General features: G+C 40.4%; 1 protein-coding gene across 1 annotated transcript; it reads right to left on the reverse strand.

The window, feature by feature from the left end:
* Positions 1-727: 727 nt before the first annotated feature.
* Positions 728-22,469, reverse strand: TNFRSF8 (TNF receptor superfamily member 8). Its single transcript, XM_064730628.1, has 13 exons — positions 22,356-22,469; positions 21,217-21,303; positions 20,406-20,615; positions 13,298-13,388; positions 10,939-11,061; positions 9,896-10,045; positions 9,706-9,799; positions 8,945-9,219; positions 8,583-8,693; positions 7,935-7,982; positions 6,274-6,299; positions 3,894-4,101; positions 728-2,789 (listed from the first exon to the last, which is right to left on the reverse strand). The coding sequence occupies exons 3-13, from the start codon at positions 20,475-20,477 to the stop codon at positions 2,545-2,547; spliced, it is 1,443 nt and encodes a 480-aa protein (XP_064586698.1). The 5' UTR covers positions 20,478-20,615; positions 21,217-21,303; positions 22,356-22,469; the 3' UTR covers positions 728-2,544.
* Between the last annotated feature and the right edge of the window lie 1,185 nt (positions 22,470-23,654).

Below are 23,654 nucleotides of genomic sequence, written 5' to 3' on the forward strand. Positions count from 1 at the left end.
TTTTGCTGCTAATTTTTGCTTTATCAGAAAGAATTCCTGGGTCATTTTGACCTTGCTTTCTGCAGCAGCCTCTCTGTGTATCCGTTTCAGAGTTCAAGGGGCTTCTCCTTTATCTCTGCCCTTCCACTGAAGCAGTTCCTTAGAGCATAGGTTTTTTGTGAGAAAACAAAGTCACACCAAACAGCTATGTTTGCAAGCTACAGACTTAATTCAAAGATGTACATTTCACTTAAATCAAAATGGATTTCTACTCTGGAAGATTTCCACTCTGTCTCACAGTGTGTGTGGAGGGTCTGTCTCTTCAGCCCCACTCATAGAATATTGAGTTGGAACATTGAAATGCAACTCCTTCACCCCACAGTACAAAGTTACCTTTGCAGCCTTCCAATATTCATTAATACTCATTAATATTCATTAATACCAGTCACTTGTGTGTCACATACAGCCAGGATGGTACAGACGGACTTTACAATAAATTCAGCCCTGCTCCTGAGAAAAACTCGAATCCACTAAGAGCTCCATGAGCTTCAAATGGCTTTCTTGCAAAAATATTCCTTCTGAGACTGAAATTATCAACAATTTAACATTTGCATATCAAACAGGAAAAGCGTGGCCATGGCTTAAAATCCATGTAATTTTTAATTCAAAGATTACCAGCATTATTAAACCAACTAATTATAGCACATCCAGCAGGTTGCAAGGCATATTGTTCCTTTAGAAAGCTGTTCTAGTGAAAAAGATTAATTCATATACAGAGTGGAAATACACAATTACAGTCATTGCAGAACAGCCCCAAACAATCACAGCCAGGTAAATGTGGTTATTCAGTTTGTGGATTCACAAACTGGTGTTCTGTAAAATGAAGTGTGTAGTGAAGTTAAAGTAGATGTGGAAAAGGTCAACTAAAGTAACCAAGTGGAGCATCAAACTTACATGAGTAAAAAGAAAAGGTGGGACTCAACCTGGAGGTTTAGTTCAATCAAAGCTGAGATACAATCAATCACTAAAGCAACTTGGTTGAAAAAAAAAATACAAAAAGCAACTCACTGACTTCTATAAGGCAACAGCTAGTGACATTCACTGAAATAAAGAGGCCAGTTCCAAAGTGCTAAAATCCTTTACACAGTGCATGATAGCTGTAATCTTTTGCCACAGGAATCTGCTTATGGAGGCAGATTGTACTTGGAAATTCAAAAGAGAGAAGAAAAACTAATGGTGATCTAAGAGAATAATAAATCAAACTCTTTGACATCCTCAACCCAATGCCAGCTGCACCTGCAGCACCATGATGAATGCAAACAGCAGCTATGGTGTTCCTAACTAATCCAACTGTCAGAGCTGAAATGTTGGGCTCAAGCTCCAGTCTGGCCCAAGAAGGTGATTTTGTGCCCTTGTGCTCACTCTGAGACAGAAGTCACTGAGCAAGCAATGGGTTTTGTGGTTCCCTTTTTTGATTATTAAGACACACTTTGTCATATTGCTCATTTTCCATTGGTCTGTGCAGAAGGGTAGTCAGCACTATTACATTTACAGTTACTGAACAAGCAGCACTGAAGATTTAAAAATAGCAGAACACAGGCCAGTTGGCCACCAAAGAGGTTTGTTTTTAAAGGATATGCAAATCAGTGTCACCCTGATGGTTAGGAACAATTCTAAAACAAGTAGATTTTAACAATGTTCTAGGAAATAACTGCTGTGCCTCTTTTTTCAGTAGAAAAATGGTTTCTTTTCTTCATTTCTCTTTTTACAGGCTCCACATTGGGCTTAACCCATAGTTCATCCAATTGCCAGATGCTCAGCCAGTTTGGCTTCCATCAGAAGAGGCTGTTTTGTACACTTACTAATGATTTGATGTAGTAAAAAAATATGAATTTGACTTCAAAACCTAGAAAGAATAGCCTAAAGTACAGTGGATGTCAACTGGTTTTGTTTGCCTTCTATTTTCAGAGCCTGTGTGGCACCTTTTGGTCCTAATTCCTCAAGAAACATGAAATCCACAAACTTGAGAGTTATGTTTATGCTAGGGAAAACTGAGATTATTATCATTTTCAATCAAAAGATGAAGCCTTGAGTAAATGCCAGAGGTTGCAAAATATATTACAAAATTGAATGTATTGGAGTAGAAACAACATGGCTGAGTCTCAAGCTTGACTCAGAATCCTGGCCAGAATTTTCACAGCTAATAGCAGTAACCAGACATGGATTTCAATCCATTCCTTCACACTGAGAAAGCAAGCTGTGAAACTTCAGCTGACATCCAGATGTCCTCTAAATTAGGCAGCTTTGATTCAAATTTGTTGTCAGTATGATACTGGAGATGGGGAAATGGGAGTATTTGATGCCAGCTATGAGGGCCAGCAGTTTGGAAGATCCTCTCCTTTGTGAGATGAAATAGGTTCCAACTCCTTGTTTGAATGTGTTTCAGTGTTTTCCAGGAGTTTCCCAATAATCCAAGGCACACTGTGTGTACCTCCCTTGTCACAAATTCAGCCTTAGTGTCACCCTGGATGATTCTGTGTCTCCCCACACCCTCTCTGTGGGCTGTCACTTCTCAGTGGCAGTGGTGGGGTGGTGAAATTCCTTTCCCTCCTCTTCCACAGGCACCATGACATCATTCCCTGGAAAAGACTCTGTTTCCTGCTCTGGGTAGTGCATTTCCAGCTCCTCTTCTGTGTTTTCCTGGGCATCAAGGGCACTTTCACATCCTTTGACAGCACAGTTCTTGCCACTGGGCACCTCTGAGACAGAGCCCACGATAACAGTGTCGGCCTTCATGATGTAGAGTTTTTCTGAGGAAGGAGAAAAGTAATGCTGAGCATGATGAAAAGTCACTGCTGCCCCAGAAATGGCTGGTTTTTTATGTAAAATTTTTATTAGCACTCTGGACATTTCACATCAAGTAGATTGTGCTTAAGCCACTGAGCTAGAGGTGGAGCTACACAAGGAAAACCAAGTGGAAAAGACAGAAGATATTCACAAGAATCTGTCAGAAGAAGCAACTAATTGGGATCTAAAGAATCCAAGGTTTATGCTCCTGCTGTTTCAAGAAACAGCACCATGTAAAAGAAACCTGAACATAAGTTCTGGGTTCTTAGGACCTGCAAAGAAATTAGTTTCTTTCTAGCTGAGAGTAAACTACAAAGTTTTCTGAATCTTGGGTCCAGCTTGTTGTTGTACTCCTTCACAGAAAGGTAAATAAAGCTTTTTCAATGGCTTAATTCAGAAGGATGCTGCACATCAGACACTGCAGGTTAATTGCTTGGAGATATTTGGATATGGTAAATCAAATAATCACATTCATCCCAATCCATCATTCACAGTAAAAAACAGGAAGAGTGTTCAGTAAGGAAAGGTCAGTTTTTGTAATATGAAAAATAACCTTCAAATAACCTCAAATTGGGTTTGGAAGCACTGCCAGAGTATCCCAGGTAAGAATTCACCCCCTGTGAATGAGCTCCTTGCCTGAATTTATCTCCCACCCTGTGCCATGATCAAAGCCTTCATGGGAGCACATGGGAGATACATTTCAATCCATTATTATGAAACCAGGGAAGAAATTTACAGCTAAGTACAATTCTCATTCAGTATGACAGCATCACCTTCCTGCTGACATATTCAAATTTCTTCTGTAAAATCTACATATTCCAGAATGAAAAGGAGGAAGAAAGGAATTTTCTGTCAAACTCGTAGTGACTAAGACAAAGATGAAAAAAAGAAAGCATTATATTCATATGAATAGGTATTTTTGGGTCAAAGATCTGGAGATTCAGCACAATCTTTGTTAGGAGATTTGGATACTGAAATTCACTAATAATCTTGGGATGACAGTATGTGCCATGTTTGAAAATTTGAAAAAAGAAGATGACAAAAGGAAATATAAAAGCAAGACTCACCAATTCTGTTGTTTGTGTGGTCTCTGACTCGAGGATCCACAGGGCACTCTGGGGCATTGCCAGTGCTTGGTGCCACCTCAGCCACACTCCAGGGAGGACTCTGGGCTTTTTCTGGGCTGGACACCAAGTTATTGTTGGTTTCCAAAGGAACAGTTCTCTCAATTAACTCCTCCTCTTCCAGCCCACTCTCAGTGGTCAGAATGATCTTCTGCCAATAGAAACAGGAGAGCAGAAGTGGGGTGAGTGTAAAAGCACCTTGGGCATGGCAACAGGTCCACAATAACAGAATGTCCTTCTTGCAGGAGCAAATTAACTCCTACAAAATCAGGGAGCAAAATTCAGCCTCAACCTGAGGAGTGTCTGCAGATAAAAATGTGATTTTAAAGGCAACGGAAAAAGCAAAAGTTCTTTTTTTGTGTTTGTGATTTTTATACCTGATATTTTATACCTGTTTGTGATTTTTATGTCAATGCCTTTAGCATCCATGTCCTTCTTATCCTCTTTTATTTCTTTTATTCACTCCTCCTGTTTGAGACTCAAAATAGACCAGAAGCTGGATTTAAATACTATCAGTGTTTAAAATCTTCAGGAGATTCTGTGTTGCCTCACTCAAAAATAGCAATGTTCCAAAGCACCCAACAGGTGTGGGAACTTCAAACTCCCTGCATCACTCAAGACTATATTTCAAAATAGTGTTTCTAAGCTGAATTCACAGATTTCTGATGGCATTTTCAGGAATATACCTCATTTCCACTGAAGAAAATATGTTTTAGTTACCTCTTGGACTTTGCAAAGACCTATCATGTTCCTATGGAAGAATAGAACAAGCCAGAGGCCAAACTGATTTAACTTCAAAATGTAATGTCAGATAGAAGAAACAAGCTCAGAATACCTAACACATGAAGAATTAATTACAGGCAAGAATTAATTACATACAGGAATTAAGAACAAGCAGTTCTTTAAAAGGGGAACCAAAATCTGAGAGAGGGTAAAGGTCCTGCATCACAATTTTCTGGTGGTTCTGATCTTCTGTTTCCACAAGGGTGGGAATGAAAAAAAGAGACTTTGAAATGTGCACTTTATAAGCCTTCACATTTTTTCACAATTTTCTGCATCGCAATTTTCTGGTGGTTCTGATCTTCTTCTGTTTCCACAAGGTTGAGAAAGGAAAAAATTATTTTGAAATGTGCACTTTATAACCCTTGCTTATGTCTGACTCTCTATAGAGGCAAGAACTGAAGCTCCTCACCATTCAGGAATTCACAATTACACACTGAAATTATGACAGCTGATTGCAACCAGAGTGACTGGGAAAAGTCACAGACAGTATCTTGTGTGTGTGCAGACACACAACTTTTAAAAGCAAACTCATTTAAAACAAAGCAAAAAAAAAATTAACAGTCTAAAGAGTGATTTAGCAGATCTGGACATTTAAAGATAAAAAGCTTAATAAACTGAGAAGACTCAGAGAATGAAAGTGGCTGTAATTTCACCGACAGAGGGGAAATTAAACAAACAGTGATGATTTCAGCAGCTTTCTGTTGCCATATTGACTGATGTTTGTCCTGTTCACCTGCAAACTGTGCTGGAACACCTTTGTCCTGAAGGAATGGCAAACCAAACCCACTGTGCACCCACACCACAGCCATGCCAAACCCTGCAGAGGGAAGGAAATGTGGAGGGATGGAGAAGAAAAGCACAAATCCCATCTGTGGGACTGGAGCAGGAAGATAAAATGGGAGTGACACACAAGAGTTCATCCAGAAGGAAGAAAAGGCATCTTCATCTGTGATTTCAGATCTTGTACCATGGAATGCACCATGAATGGCTGAACACCAAACCAGATCCACTCACAAGCAAGGCTGGCAGCTGTGGAAGAGGTTTTACAGCAGCTTCTGTCAGCCAGAGAGAAGCTTGATAAGAGGATCCATGTTCACCCCTGAAAGAATTTTCTACCAAGGTTGTTGACATAGAAACCAAGAAAGAAAGAAGGATAAATTACAGAAACCTGCAACTGCCTGTTCCAATGAGCACCTTATTTGTCTTTCCTGACCAATGAGTAAAGTGTAAATTGATGAGTTTTGTAAGAATGTATAAAAAGCATGCAGGCTAGAATGAAAACAGTTTGAAGCCTTTTGAAAATGGAGAGTTGCTTTGTATTGTGACCATCTCAACTATGACATTATTTAACACCACATCAACCTCAGCTCAAGGCATGACAATATCAAGTCCTAATACATCTCATCCCACCTAAATTATTGCATATTGTAGAGGGAAGTCCAAACTAAAAGGCTGGCACTTTTTAGACAGGACATTTGAAAAGAACATGATTTACTTTGGCATGGAAAGTTATCTGTTGTGGAATATTGTTCACACTTACTGCACATTTGTTCACGAGATCTGAACCTGCAATGGAAAGGAAAAACATTATCAGAAGAAACATCATAAATATTTTATGAAGTAGATAGTAATAATAATAATAATAATAATAATAATAATAATAATAATAATAATAATAATATGCTCTGAAAGATCACCTAGCAATGTACTTCCTGAACCACCCCATGTGCACGATGGTTTTCTTAAACCATCTCAGGGCACACTGAAATGAAAACTCAGGTTCACCTCACACTCCTGAGGTGAACCAGCAGCAGGTTCCTGCCAAGACTGTGATATCCTGCTGTCCCCAAAGCCTCTTGAATCACTGTCCCCACACCACAACTGGTACTCATACTATGAAAAAATGAACTGATGGAACTGTCTAGATAAGAACAACACAAGCTTATTAAAAAGAAAAAAAATTAATAACTTTCTGCTGGATTAACAAGTTTGGTCAGTTCATGAAAATGTCAGAGGATTATTAAGGGGGTGGGATTTTATGCACAGTTCCATTAACAGGGAGCACTGGGCAAAGAGGAGAGGTGAGAAGGAGGGAGTGTACAACACTTGCAGCACCATGAAGGTAGATGGGCTCAGATTTATTCTCTAATTACACCCTGATGTGCAATCACCTTTATTTTCAGAGCATCAGCTCTGTAATGCTGCACAGTAACAGCTTCTATTGTGCAAGGCAAGTGAGGGAGAAAAAAATCCCATTTTGAGAAAATTAAGCTGCACACAAGTTTTTAAATTGTATTCCTGAATGAATGAATATAGAAAGCTCTGCTGTGTGGTGATTAGAGTCTGACACAACAGTGGCAGTGGAATTGCTGAGAGGGCATCAGCTAAATGGGTAAAATGTTTGCACTTTATGGGATCTGGGCAGGTTTTTTAATGAGCCATCTCCCATATCTGACTGATTGAAATCAATCAGGCGTTTTCCAGCACTGACACATCACCCAGCCCTCAGCAGCAGTGGGGACAAAGTGCCATCTGCTGGCACCTGCTCACACCCAGCTCAGGAGCAGCAGCACTGGCCCCTGCATGGGACAGCAGCAGGGACGTACATGGGACATGAGAAGCTTCCACTTTTCATAAAATTCTATAAAATAAAATCCCACGTTAAGCTATCTATATAGTAGATATTTTTGCCCCAACAAAGGAGAGGAATGATGAGGAGGATTCCATCTTACAGAAAACTAATTAATTACTTTATTATACTATATTAGTCTATATTATATTACACTATATTATATTACATCTTAACTGAATCTGCCAAATGATCAACTGCACAAAATCTCATGACTGTCAGCCCACAGTCCCGACACACACACACCTGGATCCAATTGGTCAGTGAATCAAAACACTCACACAGAATCCAATTAAAAATTCCCTTGAGGTAATTTATCAATTCTCTTCAGGTAATTGATCAATTCCCTTCAGGTAAACAATCTTCCACCATGCAACCCACTTGTGAACAACACAGGCACAGCAAATGATAAGAATTGTTTTTCCTTTCTCTGAGGTTCAGAGAATGTGAAGCCCAGAAATATTTTTGGGAAGAATTGTGCCTTGCTTTTCTCTGTGAAGAGAAATGTGGTGACAACTGTCTATTTATTCTTCAGACACAAGGATGGCCCTGCTGGCCCCTCAGTCACTCACCTGGAGGCTTGAGCACGTATTTGTGTGCGATGACCGAGTGCAGGTGTGCTGGTGAAAGAAACTTTCATTTAGTGCAAATCACCATGGAGCCTGAGGGCCCCAACAGCTTCACCACACCCACAGATCTACAACCAACCTACAAAGGTGCACACCCTGCTTTCTATAAAAGAGGGAATGTGGTTCTGCAGACACACCCCACGTGTAACTGCAGGCAAAGTCAGAGTCAGTAAAAATCGCCCTTCCTCTCATGCCCAAAGCCCAGTTCTGTTCCCAGAACCAAAAACTACTCACACAACACTTCAGGTATCATTTAATACTAATGTCTGAGGTAATAATACTAATTTATACTACTGTTAATACTGTCATTGTCATCTGACAATACTAATACTAATTTAATACTAATGTCTGAGAGAAGAAACAGCTAGTTACCTTTTCCCCTCTTGTAGGTCACCCACCTGCTTCCCTCCCTAAATTCACAGCTGCTTCCATCTTTCGTGTTCTCCAACATCCTGCACGAGCAGCTTGCCCTAAACCTTTACCTGGCCTGTAGAGAACATTCTCTTCCCCAATGACCTCCACAAATATCCCCATATCTGAGTTTCCCATCTGCTGTTTGGCAGATGCAGTGTTACAGCTTGAAAAACTCACGCTTTCTCCTGAGGACCAGGATCCTCTTCTTGCAAACCTTCCACTTCCAAAACACCAGCATGGCCCCAAGCAGCACTGCCAGGGAGAAAACCACTGCCCACAGCACCACACCTGCAGCACAGAGAGGGAGCACAGGACAGGCTGAGAAAAGGCAGAGGGAAAGCCCTGAGCAGATCCATGGGTTTGAACATAGGACCATAGGCATCACAATTCAGAGGGGATTTGCAGGAAGTTCCCACATAAAAATTGTGTTTACCAAAGATGCTTCCAAAATAAAAAGTGCTGGAGAGAGTAAATGTTAAATGAGTAAAGTCAAAAGAGTTAAATGACTTAAAAGAGACTAAATGCTGTGCCTGTGTTACCTCCTGTTGTCATCTCCCCCTTGGCTGAGGTGGGAGCCTGAGCTTTCTCCTCAGGAGTTGAGCTGGGATTTTCAGTTGTTGTGACACTTAGAAGGTCACCACTAGCTGAGGTTACCAGGTTCTCCTTTAATATCCTCAGGTCAAAGTTCTTTGTTTCATTGCTGAATCTCACGGACAAAGTGCTTGGGGTGAGGTAAGTGGGCAGCTGCTCCAGGCAAACTTGGTCGTGGGTGGCATTTCCTTTCCTTAGGGTGACTTTGTTCAACTTGGCACAGCTGGGTGCGAAAAACAACAGGAACAAGGCACACGTGTTTGCCATGTCACAAACATCCCCTTGGTCATTTTTGTACCAACCACAATTATTGCTTTCTGTGTAAAAGTCATCATTCTTCTCATCCCTGTGGCACTAATTCTTGGCTTGTGCAAAGCTGCTGCTCACACGGGTGTGCAATTCCACTGTACTTAGTAACTAAAAATGAGGCAAGCAGGATTCCTTTTTCCTTTTCCCTTTCCTTTTCCCTTTCCTTTTCCCTTTCCTTCCCTTCCCTTCCCTTTCCCCTTTCCTTTCCCCTTGCCTCTCCTTGAAATTTCCTTTCCTTGAAATTTCCTCCTTAAGAGAGCCCTTCTAACCTCTGCACATGAGCCCACAGTGATTCCCTTGCTTCTAAGATGAATTTGTGTACTTTGCAGTGACATACCCTATTTCATCCTTCATTAATTTCACTCAATTAGCCAGTCCCATTAAGGAAGCACAGACTTACTTGGTGTGGGGTTTGCAGGTGTCAGTGCTGGAGCTTTGATCAGAGAAGGTCCCAGGAGGGCACTTTTCACAAGTCACATCATTTGTTGCGGTGCCTGAATAAAAATCACGATTTAGAACCAAATCAAATGCATCAGGCCAGGCCTGTGGCCAGGAGCAGGACAGGTAAGGTGCACAGGTGGGATTCCTACCCCTGATTTTGACCCCAAAGCCGGGTTTGCAGGCAGAGTGCTGCTGGCAGCGGGAGCAGCTGTACTTCACGGACACCTGGCAGAACAGGCCGGGCCGGCACTCGCACACACGGCTGGAGCTGAGGGAGCACGGCTGCTTCTCCACCAGGTCTGGGGACAGCAAACACACACAGGGACAAAACACAGCCATGTTGTGTGATCTGATCAGGGTTCACCTCAGAACCTCGGGTCCCTGCCAGGTGTGTCAGTCACCTCTCCTTTCCCCTCCCAGTACCGTCTGTCAGTCCTGGAATTCCAGAGTGATTGGCAGAATTCAAAAGATGCCCTCTACCCCTAGAGAGACATTAAGCTATCCAGGTGTCCTTTGTCCCTCAAGACCTCCTCTCCTGCACCTGGTTGGGGCTCCCTGCCCCTCTCCCCAGGGTTAAAAGGAACAGCAACCACGGGCTCAGGGAGTTCTGTTGGAGCTGTTGCTGCATTCAGAGGCCTGTGGGCCAGAATAAAGCTCTGGATCCAAACCCTCCATCAGAACCAACTCCTTTCCTTCAGCATCACCTTAAAGCTTCTCCACCAGAGGTAAACCTGAGGAGCAGACCCTGTTATGGGGGGAAGCTCCATCCCAGCACCACCAGAGCTCCTGCAGGCCTGGACTTATCTCCATGTGCCAACTGCAGCACCCAGCCAGCCAAAAGTGTCTGGGGTGAAACACCACACACCCCACAGCCAAAAGTGTCTGTGGAGTGAAACACCACACACCCAGCTACCCAAAAGTGTTTCTGGGGTGATCCAGCTACCCAAAAGTGTCTCTGGGTGAAACACCACAGTGCTGCTGTTTGGTCCAGCAGCAAGGGCCAGACAAGCTCAGGCACGTCCCATCTGCAATACTGGTAATTATTCCAGTAGAGCACCTTGCAAGGTGCTCTATTGGAATAAATGTAAATTTTGCTGTGAAAATTCTAAATGAATAAAACACACAAATAAAGTGTAAATAAAATATACAGAGAGAGAATGTAACTGTGAGGCATGTGTGGAGAAAAGCAAACCTTTTGAGCATGACACACAGGCGTCACATTGTGGCTTTTTGGATTCATTGTTCAGATATTGATCAGGTCCACATGTCAGGCAGTCTGCTGGATCCTGAGGACATGCTTTCTTTTCAACATAGCCTGGAGGAAAAAAAAGCAAAAGATACAAGATAACTATCAAAAAATGGGCAGAAAACCATCCTGAAACATTCTTGTCTGCTTGTTTACCTGTTAGACACATTCCCACAGTCTTCTCTTAGTTATTTGGTTTCTCTGGGACATTTTTATTTGGTTTCTCTAGGGCATTTTTGCCTTTCCCATTCAAGTGTTAAGGAATAGGGCCAGGACACAATCCCAGCTGGAATGGACTGCTGCAGAATGGGCAGTAACAAGTGATTTGCTGACAGAAAAGACAACCAAAACTCCATGAGGGCCACTGTCCTGCCACTACCAAATTCCCAGGGAACTGGGTTTCATGTTTCCTTCTTTTCTTCATTTTATTAAAAGGACTTTTAGAAAAGCTCCTCTTTCTTTGCAGTGAGCAGCTGAGTTAGCAGCAGATTTGAACAGGTTATTGCATGAAGGAGTAGTGGATAATTAAGGTGCAAAGGGATTCTTATAACTTTTATCATGGAGGAGTCCAGGACTGACATGGGGATGTAGCAATAAAGAACCAGCAAAGGTGAACTCATTACAACCTGGTGTAAATAACTCATTACAACCTGGTGTAAATAACTCACTACAGCCTGGTGTAAATGAGATCTCTGCTTCTCACCCAATCTTACTATGACATCCCTCATGACAGGAGCTTTGGTATTGAAGAAGAAAAGAGCTTTTCTTGGGACTGTCAAAGTCACATCCCCACCCATTTTTTTCTTTTATTGGACCATTTTTTTTTTTCTTTTATTGGGACATTTTCTCCATCCCTTGCTCTGATTTACATATTCAACTTCTGAAGGACTCTAGTGGTGTGCCCAGGATGTCCCAGTGGGAATCCTGATGGAACTGGATGCAAACACAAATATTGGATGCAATCAAACACTAAATTTAGTCCTCTGTGTTATCAGAACACAAATACAGGTCAGAAATTTCCTTTAAGAAAAACGAAAGAAAAAGACTCCTGCAAGAAGATACAGATGGTGGTGAATAAAATACCCACCCACTGAGGGGGTTTTGGCCAGTGGGGCAGTTTCAGACATTTCCAGAGCTCTTGTCTCACCAAGATGTTTCCTGTTGCTGACCTTATGTGCCTCTGAGTCACAGGCAGCCTCTAGCCCAGCAGAATGTGTCCCCTGACAAGGGACTGTTTCCTCCCTCATTTGAGACACTTTACAAACTGTTGTGACTGTGAGAATAATGTCAGATTTTCCATACCTCCATTTTATATTTTTTTATCTCTGAGAAGAAACTCATTTAGCCTAATTTCACTGTGCTAATTCACACGCAGGGGCAAGTGTTGGGAAGGATGAAGGTTTGGCAAGAAAATCTCACAGATATGTGTGCTTGGCAGAAAGATTTTTAAATGTAGAGTCTGATGAAGAAATAGAGATGGAAGCAAGTCTGAATATAGAAGAAAAGAATTGCTGAGCCAGTCTTACTGGATAATTAATATGTTAGTTAGAAGGGGTTTTTATGGCTTAGAGCAAAGGATAAACCCACCTCAAACAAGATGATGTTTTTACCAAGCAGAAAGATAGCAAAGGCAAACAAGTCTGCCAATGGTGCAAGTAGGAAAAAGCTCTCAGAATTTTCCAGTGCAAGAAAACTGAAGAACAACTTCTAGCTTAAACTGTAATGTACTAACTTTTAGTGATTGGAGAACAGTAACATGAATATGGTAATTATAGTAGTTATGATGGGCTATAGGTAAAAGTTAAGGTATAGATTGGTTCTACTGTATGAAGATGCTCAGCAAAGAAAAGTATATAATTCATTGTAACCAAAAGAAAAGTCTATAATGCATTGTGACCAAAACCAAAGGGTCTCCAGGCCTGCCTGCAGCTGGAGCTGACAGCTGTGGGCACAGGCTCTGGATAGAATAAACTGCATTTTGGAGAGCCCCTGGAGTCCCACATCTCTCATTCAGGCTCTTACAGGCAAGTTTGAAATGAATTCTTTGACCTGGCTACTTCAATGTCGAGTGAAATTATAAAATCCCATAAAAATTCGATCAGGTTGTCTGGTTTGCATGCAGACTGCACAGGGGCAGGACAGAGGAGAGGAGATTCACATCTGGAGCCACATTAGAGAGTGATTAATGAAACTGCTCCTTTCTTCAGGGACAAAATACAACTCTGCAGATCCACAGGGGTCCTACTGTCTCCATGAGAAGGGCTCCATATAAATTATATCATTATAAATTGAATTATAAACATACCTGAGGGACACTGGTAACAGCAGTTTTGTGATGTTTCATCATAGAACCAATTCTCTCGTGTGTCACAGGAATGAGATGGAGTTAATGATGTCTAGAAATTGAAAGAGACAAAAGACACAATTAGAAAACAATTAATTAATTAGAAAACAATTAATTCTATACTAGAGCAGATCCCAATGCCTGTCTCAAGCAATGGTGGTTGCAGATGGTAAGGAAAAGCCCACAGTTTTTTTGAAAATTCAAGTATTCCCAAAGCAACTCAATTATTGTCTGCATTTCCTTTAGAAACATTGCAAAATTGCAATGCTAATTGCAGTTAGCAAAAACAAATTGTCCTAAAATTGAAAAAAATAAAATAATTACTTCCCTAAAATTATCTCATGTTAATTGGAGCTAAGGATTTGGTGTAATCCACAGAGGTCACTCCTGTTTGCAGTATCCAAGTTTTCTGTTATTTATGCAGTGACACTGTTTGAATTTAGCAACCTACGTTTCTATTATAAAGCAATAAATTATTTTACTTATCATTTAGGGACAAATCCTGCAAGAGGATTTTGCCTTGAAAAGAATGCAAATGCTCCCATGATGAAGCCCTTATTCAAATAACTAATCCCACTTCTGTTGTGAGTGAAGGTTTTCAGAAATAACCTATCATCACTACATAACTAATATTTATTTAGTTTAAAAATAAAACATTAAATAGTTTTGATTTTAGCTTACAAAATGAGACCCAACTGCAATTTGTAACATAATAAGATTTAGTTTTTGTATGGCTGGGCCACTACATGCTCTGGGAAATTACAGTGCTACAAGTGTTCTGATGAAAAAATTTGATTTTTGAACTTGGTATCTCCCTTAAGAATCCCCTAAAAATGTTGTTATCTGAAATTCATTTTGAGTATTTACTAGAAGATATGAATAGTGATTGTTTTTGTGGGGGGGTTTGGGGGTTTTTCTGTTAAGAATTGATAAATCCCCTGGAGATTTTCCCACACGATACTGGTAGAGCAGTTAAATATTTCAGAAACTCCACATCTCACTTTCTGCCAATGAATTTCCCACTGGCCTTTGAAACAATACTTGCTGTCCCTGTGCAGAATCTCATGCCTAACTCATTCCACAGCCTGTTCTCCTATTTAACACACATAAAATATAAAAAATTACGTAATTTCCATCAGAAAACAGGAGCTTTCGGTCAAGGAGGAAATGAACAGAAGAACAAGAAATAGAAACACATCGAAACCATTAAATTTCATCCAAGCCCAGTAACAGAAGTGAGACCTGCTTGAGAGGAGCAGGAGTTTCTGCCTGCTCAGCCTGACTCAAACCCCCTCGAAAGGGGCACCTGGTGCTTTCCTGCTCTGAGGAGGAAGCCCCAGACTGGAGGAAAGGGAAGCGGCGTCTCCTCATCACCTGTGCCTTTCACATCCTCTGCAATAATCTGAAATAATCCCTTCACCCAGGGTTTTTCTCCTGGGAAGCTGAGAAGCCTCAGAGAAAAGGAAAATAATTCTTATTTCATTTGCTTCTCCTGTGTTGTGCTCATGTGGAATGTGTTTGGAGATTGTTTTCCCACAGGTAAATGCCTGATAACTCCAATGTGAGTTATTTTGGCTCATTAGCCAATTTCAGAAATAACCTTTCATCACTACATAACCAATATTGTTGTGTTGGGACTCTGGAAAAAGTCATGAGTTTTCATTATTATCTTTTTAACATTTAATAAGTATCCTTTCTGTATTCTTTAGTATAGTTTAGTATTCTTTATATATAATATAAATAGTATATATATATATTTATATATATATATATAGTATATATAGTGTGTATATATATAGTATATATATAGTGCATATATATGTATATATATACATATATATACATATATATATATACATATATATACTATATATATACATATATATAGTGTATATATATATAATTTATATAATTTGTATATAAAATATATAAATTATAAACCATAAAATAATCTATATAATATATACTACACATATTATTTTATAGTTCATAATTTTTATATATTTATATAAAATAATTCATATTTATTTTATGTATTTTACATAAATATATAATTATAGTTTGTATAAATATATATTATATAAATAATTTATAATTTTATATATTTATAGAAAATATATAAAACACTATTTTATATAGAATATAAATTTATAAATCTATAAATATAATATATATAGTATATATTTATATCTGTAAATATAAAGATATATTTTATATATGAATTATTTTATATATTTATATAAAAATAATTTAAAATTGTATATATTTATATAAAAATCTAAAACATTTTATATAGAATATAAATTTTATAAATATATAAATATAATATATAATATATAATTATAAATATAAAGATATATTTTATATATAAATATATTTTATATATTTGTATATAAATAATTTATAATTGTATATATTTACATTAAACTATATAAAACATTATTTATAGATATAATATAGTTTTTATAAATATATTAATATAATACATATAATATAGTATAGTATAATAAAGTAATAAATTAGCCTTCTAAGAACATGGAGTCAGACATCATTCCCTCCTTTGTCGGGGCACCCTACAAATCCAACACTCCCCTCTGTGTGCGGGGCTGCCATTGCCACACAGACACTCCCAGAAATGACCAGTCACTCCTCAGTTACTTTGTGAATTAACTGTTGCTATAAAGAAAATCCAAGAAACAGCACCATCCTGGCTGTGGCTAAGTCAGCCTGGATTAGTTTCTCTGCAGAGCTGTGGGAAGTCACCACAAATACCCAATTTTTTCTTCCTGGCTCTCCTGAGCAACAACTCTGGCTGCAAAGGAAGCTGAATTATAAACAAGAGTACAAACCTTTGAATTATTGAGTTACTAATGCAGCACATAAGCTTGCAGCTTATTTAATTGTCTGGTTTGGGGTTGAAATAGAATAGTGTCTGTGTAAAAACCTGAGAGATCTTTTTCAAATGGGTGAGAGCTTTTTTTAAAAGTTACCATGCCAAGAATATGAAAATCAGGAGTTTAGTATTAAATTCTGCTCCTGGTTCCAACAGTGCACATTCTGATTATGGATTTGACCTGGTGGTAGCGCAGGGATAAATCAAACAGGCCTACAAACTCAACAGATTGTGCAGATATACACATGAGAGAGTACTCAAATTTATTTTCCCCCTTTCCACGGGAGGGCAGCTCTGCTCCACAGCCACCCACAGCACACAGCTCATCCCTGGCACCTCCACAAATGCTGCTCCCAATGGCCCAGCTACAGGCACAGCTTTGTACCCACCTGTGCTGCTACTGAGCCAAACCCAAGGTGCTCTGCTCTGAAAGAACACCTCTCAATTACTGGTAAAAATTCATATTTTATGATTGGCTTTTCGCAAATATTCAAATGAATATTATATGTGTTATGTTAGAAAGTTAGGCTGTGTTAATTCTCTTAAGTATTGTGTTAAATATAGTTTAGATTATAACAAAATGTTAAAGCAGAAACTCTGCTATATATTTTTTTTAAGAAAGGACACACACCGAGATAGCGGCCACAGGACACCTGAATCTTTCAGAGAAAGAGAATTTATTGCTCCATTATCAGGAGAAATGAACTTCTTCCTGTCTCGATGACCTCCGGCCCCATCAGGATTCAGAGGAAGAAGCTGACACTGCCCAGACAGAATCCTGTGTTTGAATGGAATTTATGCATCATGGATGAGCTGTATGAATATGCAACAGGCTGTTGCTTTTAAGGGTTAATCCTCTGTTAATGTGGGTCCTTTTTCGGGCTTATTTTGCCCAGAAAGAGGTACCTAGACTGTCCATAACTCTTTGTTTTTATTGTCTCATATTGTCCTAATCCTAATTGTCCAAATTATTATTACTCTAATTTTATTACTATTTTCATAACTATTTTATTACTATTAACCTTTTAAAATTCTAAAACCAAGTGATTGGCATTTGTCACAATTACCCTAACTCTAAATAAAAAAAAAAAAAACCAAAAAAAACAATCCAGCAGAAATTCATTATAACAAATCCCAGCAGGATGTCTGTGACTGGGAAACCACCTTCTGAAGACCCCATCACATCTAATCCATAAGCAAAATGCCTGTAAGTCAGCATCTGCTCAGCAGAGGTGTTTCATGAGTATAAAAATTAGCACAGATCCTTTCAGTGATAAATAACATTCATGTCAGTGCTCAGCATCAGCCACCATGCCCCCATCCTCGTCATCTTTGTCCCTCCAAATTCTAAAGCAGTTTGACTCCTAACGTGACCTGTAACAGCAACACAATGATGCAAAGTTCTGCTCTTAACTCAGCAGGAAGGTTGGTCCCCATTGGTCCCCTGAGAAATACCAGATTTATTGCAATAACATCTGCTATTGCCATTAGAACTTAGCCTTCTGTTCGTAAATGTGTATTATTTAAAAAAACCCTTTAACTCTTTAACACTAACCCCAGCACTCTCCTCCTCTAAGGCATCAATGAAGAGGTATCAGTTTTATTACAATAATATCTGTTATTGCCATTAGAACTTAGACTTCTGTTTGTAAATGTGAATTATTAAAAAAAAAACCTTTAACATTCCAAGATCACACAGATATTGCAGTAAGGCATGTGGCTGTGGTGGACAGTAGGTCTTTATCCTTCTCTCTGAATTTCTTGTCAAACAAAGGCTTTGGATTCAGCAGGGGCTGGAACACATCTTGTGAAAGGAAAGATGACAATTCCTGCCCTGCTTGGGCTGCTCTGGGACAGCAGGCACTGGTTTAGAGCTTTCAGTCACTCAGCAAGTCAACAATTATTTTTTTCTTTTCTGTATGCATTGCAGATCAAGGACCAATTAAATAAAGCAAACATAGAGATCAAAAGTATTTGGGTTTTTCAGCACTTGCTTGAGAGAATTTGTTTTAGGAAATAGGCTATTTATAGCCCTTCTGACTTTCTACAGAAATGTTTGCTATTCCAATTTAAATAATGGAGTTGTAAAAGTGGCGCTGAATTCAGTGGCTACTCTGCAATTCAGTCAGGACAAGGTTTGACTCATTTATTTATGGTTTTTTGAACTCATAGAGAAAAAGTGACTGTGAGGCAGAGTAAGAAATGGGGCTTGCTACAAATGAGCTGTAAGTCAGGAAGAAAGCATATTACGGTAAAAAAGAAAAAAATCTACCAGCAGTGGCTATTCTAGAACTGACTAATACTGCAGCAAAACAGTTAACTGTCTGTCAAGCCTCTATCCAAATTCTGACAGCACAGAAAAAGCTGAAAATCTACAGCTTCAAGTAGTCAAGCTTCATTTGCTGGATAGTAAAGACATTATAACAAGTGAGAGTTCTCTGAATATAAAAAGAAACAAAACCCAAACTGTGGACTGAGGTAAGATGGAGCATGGTTTAGAAATATGACCACTGAACAGTGACTTGCTCACATGAGAAAGTATCACTTGTGCTGCATTAGCAGTAAGAGCAAATGTTGCTGCAGGAGAGGCAGTGCAGGACAGGGCAAAGCCAAATCCTCATCCCAGAAATGTCTGTGATCATTTTACACTGAGTCTGAATATTGACAATGAATAGTAGAAAACCAAATTTTCTCCCTGCCCCATTCATTTTGTGAACAAATTATTAAAAGTGATGTCAAAGAGAAAATATCATCTTTTTGTTTCTACTGGCTTTTCTCCCAAAGCAGTCTGCATTCAGCACACTGGACAAGCTGATCTGAATGCATTCCCAAGAATTCCTCTGGGGAGCAGGAATTCCAGACCCCAACCCCACAGAACTCTTATCCCTCTGTGCCTCAGGGAGCAGACAGTAGCAGGACAGATAATGTGGGGAAAGTAAACCAAATTTACAATGTGGGAGGGGAATTTACAGCAGAAGACACAAGAGCAAACTCCCACTCCTACCAAAAGAACCAGGGGGATCTTTTTCAAATGTCTGAAGAGAGCACAGAACTTGGGTATTTTCAAAGATTTAAGTGGAGTCAGTGTCTTGTAAAGAAATCTGGCAGCCCAGGTGATGTGCTGGATTTTTTAGTTCCCATATACTGACAGGTGTTTTAGGCTAATACATGCCTGTATTTCCACTCTAAGGGAATTAGCTCATTTCTCATCCAACACTCCATGCAAAACTCACCTGCTTGACCTCACCTGGGCAGCCTCTCTGTGCCTGACCTTTCTGCTCTTTAAATGTGAATTTTTCATTGTCAGCCAGGGAAACCACCTGGATTTCTGCCAGGTGCTGAGGGCCCATTGCCGTGTGAGCCACGGGAGGAGGGGACCAGTGGCAGTGTGTGGGTGGAAGCAAACCCACAGAGAGCTGATACCATCAGAGCAGGGAGCTGCTGTGCATCTACAGCATCAGCTGAGCACAGCTAGTGGGTTGTGTCTATTTGAAGTGATTTTTGATTCAGAAATAGTAGTGGATTCATGAGGAAGTCAGTGTTAGTAAGGCAGGGAGGTGTAAAGGAGAAGATCTATTATTGTTTGGCCTCTACACCTTTCAATTCACAAATAGTAGTGGATTCTTGAGGAAGTCATGAATGTCAGTAGGGTGGGGGGTGTAAAGGAAAAGATCTATTATTGTTTAGCCTCTACACCTTTCAATTTGCCTCTCCTGACTTGCAGCAGCCCTCTGACCCAAGCTCTGCAAGGATGTGCCTGTCACCGAGCACACAGGCAAAAATAAACCCCCCAACCCTATGAAAAATAAAACTCCCCAGCCCTTTCCTCACTCCCAAGCTGTTTTGTTCCTTTTTATACTCAGAGAACTCTCACTTGTTGATAATGTGCCTGGAGCTGCAGCAGCTCCAGCAGAGCCAACCAGATGCAGATCCCAGCTCATATCCCACTCTCCCGCCTGCAAAGATCCCAGAGAGGGCAAATTCCCCTGGCTGCTCTGCTTTGTGCCTTTATCTCCTGAGAGCTCTGCTCACCACCTTTAACCCACAGGGCTGCACAAACCCTGCTTCTGTACCCATCCCACACCCACCTCAAGGGCTCTGCACCCCCAGGATGGCTCTGCACCCCCGGGTGCCCCAGATTTCACCATGCAGGCTCCTGCTGTCCCCCTGCCTTACCTGTGGGGATGTCTGGCTGTCCTGGAGCAGCAGCAGCAGCCACAGTCCCAGAGGAAGGCTGCAGGCAGCCATCTGAGGGGGTGTTAGATGTCCCTGGCTGCCAGCACTGCAGGTGACACAGGTGGGCTGTCCCTTCTGGAGGCTGAGACCCTTCCACAGCCCCACCAAGTCATGCTCCTCGCCTGTTCCTTCAGTCCAGAGTCATCCCAGCTGCTCAAGGCAAGCAGGCTTTGAGACTCAGATTGAGCTGAGGAAACAATTCAGAAGGAAGGGGGAGGGGGGCTGCCCCAGAAGAGAAAAAAGTAAAAATAGAACAAAACAAAACTGCCTCAGTGCCCAGCCCTGGCGCTGTCGGTTTCTGCCAGTCGGTTGTGAGAGCCCAGGTTGTCACCCAGGGCACAGGGCTGGCTGTGCTCAGGCTCCTGAGTCATCTGGGCTGCCCTGAGAGCTCCTCAGCACCCCAAAGCCCTGGCCAGGCACTGGTCCAAGCCCTGCCCCAGCCAGCAGCCACTTCTTCAAGAGCTGCAAGCAAGCCTCAAGGAAGTTCCCAGTCAGAAACTCTAATTCTTTCAGCACAGTCATTCTACTCCTGTTTGGATGAGTGGGTGCAGAGTCACAACCAACCGTGGTGACTTCTCTAAGATTCAGGCTTTGCACGTTGCCACTTCAAATACCAACACACTGCAGACTTCCCCTTGAGAAAGCTTCCTTTTCCCCTTGAGAAAGCTTCTCTTTCCTCCAATCCCAGGAGAAAATAATAATTCCTGGTGATGACAATCATCCCTAAGACTGCACTCATCATTTCACTCACTTTCATTTGTTCCTCTGGATGGTTTTTGCTCTGATGCATGGAAATGTTTCAGTTGGTTGAGGATGTCATGAAGCCTCCTTATCTGCCCTAGTAGAGTCAAAAGTGAAGGTTAGCCACTTCAAAAAGGCAAAGTGTCTTGAAAAACCTCTGAGGTACACAGGAAAATAATGACAATTTGAATTCTCACACCTCTGGGTTGTTTTTTCTTTGCTTCGCTCCCTTATCAACAACAACAAAAGAAATGAGAAAACACTGAAAGTCAGATAAATTATTATTATTTTACTAAAGACCTGCAGCCACCTCACTGCCATCACCACCAAGCCCCAAAGATGAGCATTCCACAGGGACCCTGTGTAAATATTTTCACAGCTGCAGCAATTTCAATTACCTCAATTTCTTTCTCCAGAATTCCATCATACAAACCCCAGGAATTTTCATCCTGGCGTGTGTCACACACACAATGCATCTCTCCCCTCTGCCAGGGCACTGCTCAGTTTCTGAGCTCTCTTAGCCACAGAAGCTCTTGGGGTAGATATGCCTTATAGATCTAGACACAATTAAGAATTTCAATGCCAAATCTTGATTTTTCCTGATTACGTAACGGGCTAGAACACACCTTAATCTTCTGTAGTAATATGCCATTAGGCAATTATCCCAATTTATTAATGCAGTTTCAAATAACATAATAATCAGGACAATTGATGAGATCTGTTTGTATTTTTTCCCTCCCTTCTGTGTTTTTTTTTTTCCTCTTATCAATCCCTATCCAAGCTTTTCTAGCTAAAGGACAGCACCAACATCAGAGAGCCTGGAAGGTTTAAGTTACACTGCTGAAGTCAAAGTATCTGATGCAACAATTACTGACATGAGCACAAAAATCTGTGTGTAAAAGACTTTCCCAGAATTAGTGCAGGGAGAGTTTTCTGGCCTATTTTCCATAGGAAAACCAAAACGAGCATACCAAGGATTTTTATATATATATGTCTATTCATTCCTTTTTAGTGAATGATATCAATAATTTTTAACCCATTGGATAACTTAATTCAAATTTGTCTGAGAGGGCAATGCCATCCAGTTTTACAAAGGTTCATGGAACAAGATGATGTTGGATAAAGGGACAAGTGGCTGGTGGCACTCACTGAGGGAAAGGCTCCAGGTGCTCCTGAGAGGAAAAACTCCACTCACACCTCCAAAGTGAAACTGCACTGCCCAGCTGCCATTCTTCCTTGAACATCTTGATCATTCAGTTCTTTCTTGATTGAACCAGATATTCAAAAGGATAGGAAGTGAAAAGTGCTTATTGTTGCTGCTGGCTTTTCAGAAAGGCTGTTACAGGACAAAATGTTATTACAAGTGTGCAACAACAGCAACACAAATAAAGGGGGTGAAGAGGTTGTGCCACAGGAGCATCACAGCCTCTGTGCATTTCCAAGTGAATGCATTTTTTCAGACTTGGTGTATTTTGATTTCAAATACAACAAAAGGGGCTTTCCAAAAGAAGCCCTATCAGTAACTGGAAGAAGCACCTCCATTTTATAACAAACCCACGCTGCTGTTCTCTACATGGTGGCTCTGTTTCCTAGAAAATAACCTCCTCTGTTAATATGAAAAAACCCCACAAACAGAACAAATAGAAGCAAATAACCAACCCCTCATTTTCTGGCCTTCCATCATAGGACAGTGTCTGTCAGGAAAAAAGAGGAAGCCCCTGTGAGCATGCTGTTATTAATTATAATATTTATTTTATATTTGATGACACACATCTGTCTCTGACACCTGGATCACTTTTTGCTTTAGGTGTCAAAGGTAGTGATGCCCTCACACAAGCTTTCTTGGCATTTTCTATTTTAATTCAGAAAACCCTGTAAGTCAGGGGTTGTTCAAATGCCACTTGGTGCCTGGAGCAAGAGAATGCAGAGACCCAAATAAGCCACAAAGGAAAATCTCCAGCACATGCCCAAAACATCCTTTCAGCAATGTCTAGAGCCTGGCAGCAATGGAATACTCCAGAAAGATCATGGGTACACACACACATGTGCTCAAGCAAAAGTACTCATGACATTTTCTAATTTTGAAATAGCTCATGTTGTACTTTTGCCATGGTTTCTTCTGCTTTTAAATATGTATGTTCTGTTAATATATATCTAGATGTATATGAGGAAAAAAAAACCCACCAAGAGAAGTGTCATCTCTAAACTTCTGACAGATAAAAGAGACCATGAAATTTAAAAGGATACATGTTAAAATACCTTGTCTAAAATCTGTATTTCAGTGTCTGTCAGTGTTGCTATTCAGAGTGATGCCAAATTTATTTTTGCCTTTATATATTCTCTATTTTCTTTATTTATATTTGTGTAGCTCTGTAGCCTATTATTGTATTCAAAGCTAGCATTTTACCCACTCTATTAGACAGAAATGAATTCCCTGGGGGCTCCAAG

The sequence above is a fragment of the Zonotrichia leucophrys genome, chromosome 21, assembly GCF_028769735.1.
Source record: "Zonotrichia leucophrys gambelii isolate GWCS_2022_RI chromosome 21, RI_Zleu_2.0, whole genome shotgun sequence".
Taxonomy (NCBI): Eukaryota; Metazoa; Chordata; class Aves; order Passeriformes; family Passerellidae; genus Zonotrichia; species Zonotrichia leucophrys.

Coding starts and splice junctions, on each gene's coding strand:
- TNFRSF8 (XM_064730628.1), bottom strand. CDS start 20,477: ATGGCTGCCTGCAGCCTTCCTCTGGGACTGTGGCTGCTGCTGCTGCTC. Junction 13,389..20,405: donor ACAGCCAGACATCCCCACAG/GTAAGGCAGGGG, acceptor TTCAATTTCTAG/ACATCATTAACTCCATCTCA. Junction 9,220..9,705: donor ACCTGCAAACCCCACACCAA/GTAAGTCTGTGC, acceptor TTTCGCACCCAG/CTGTGCCAAGTTGAACAAAG.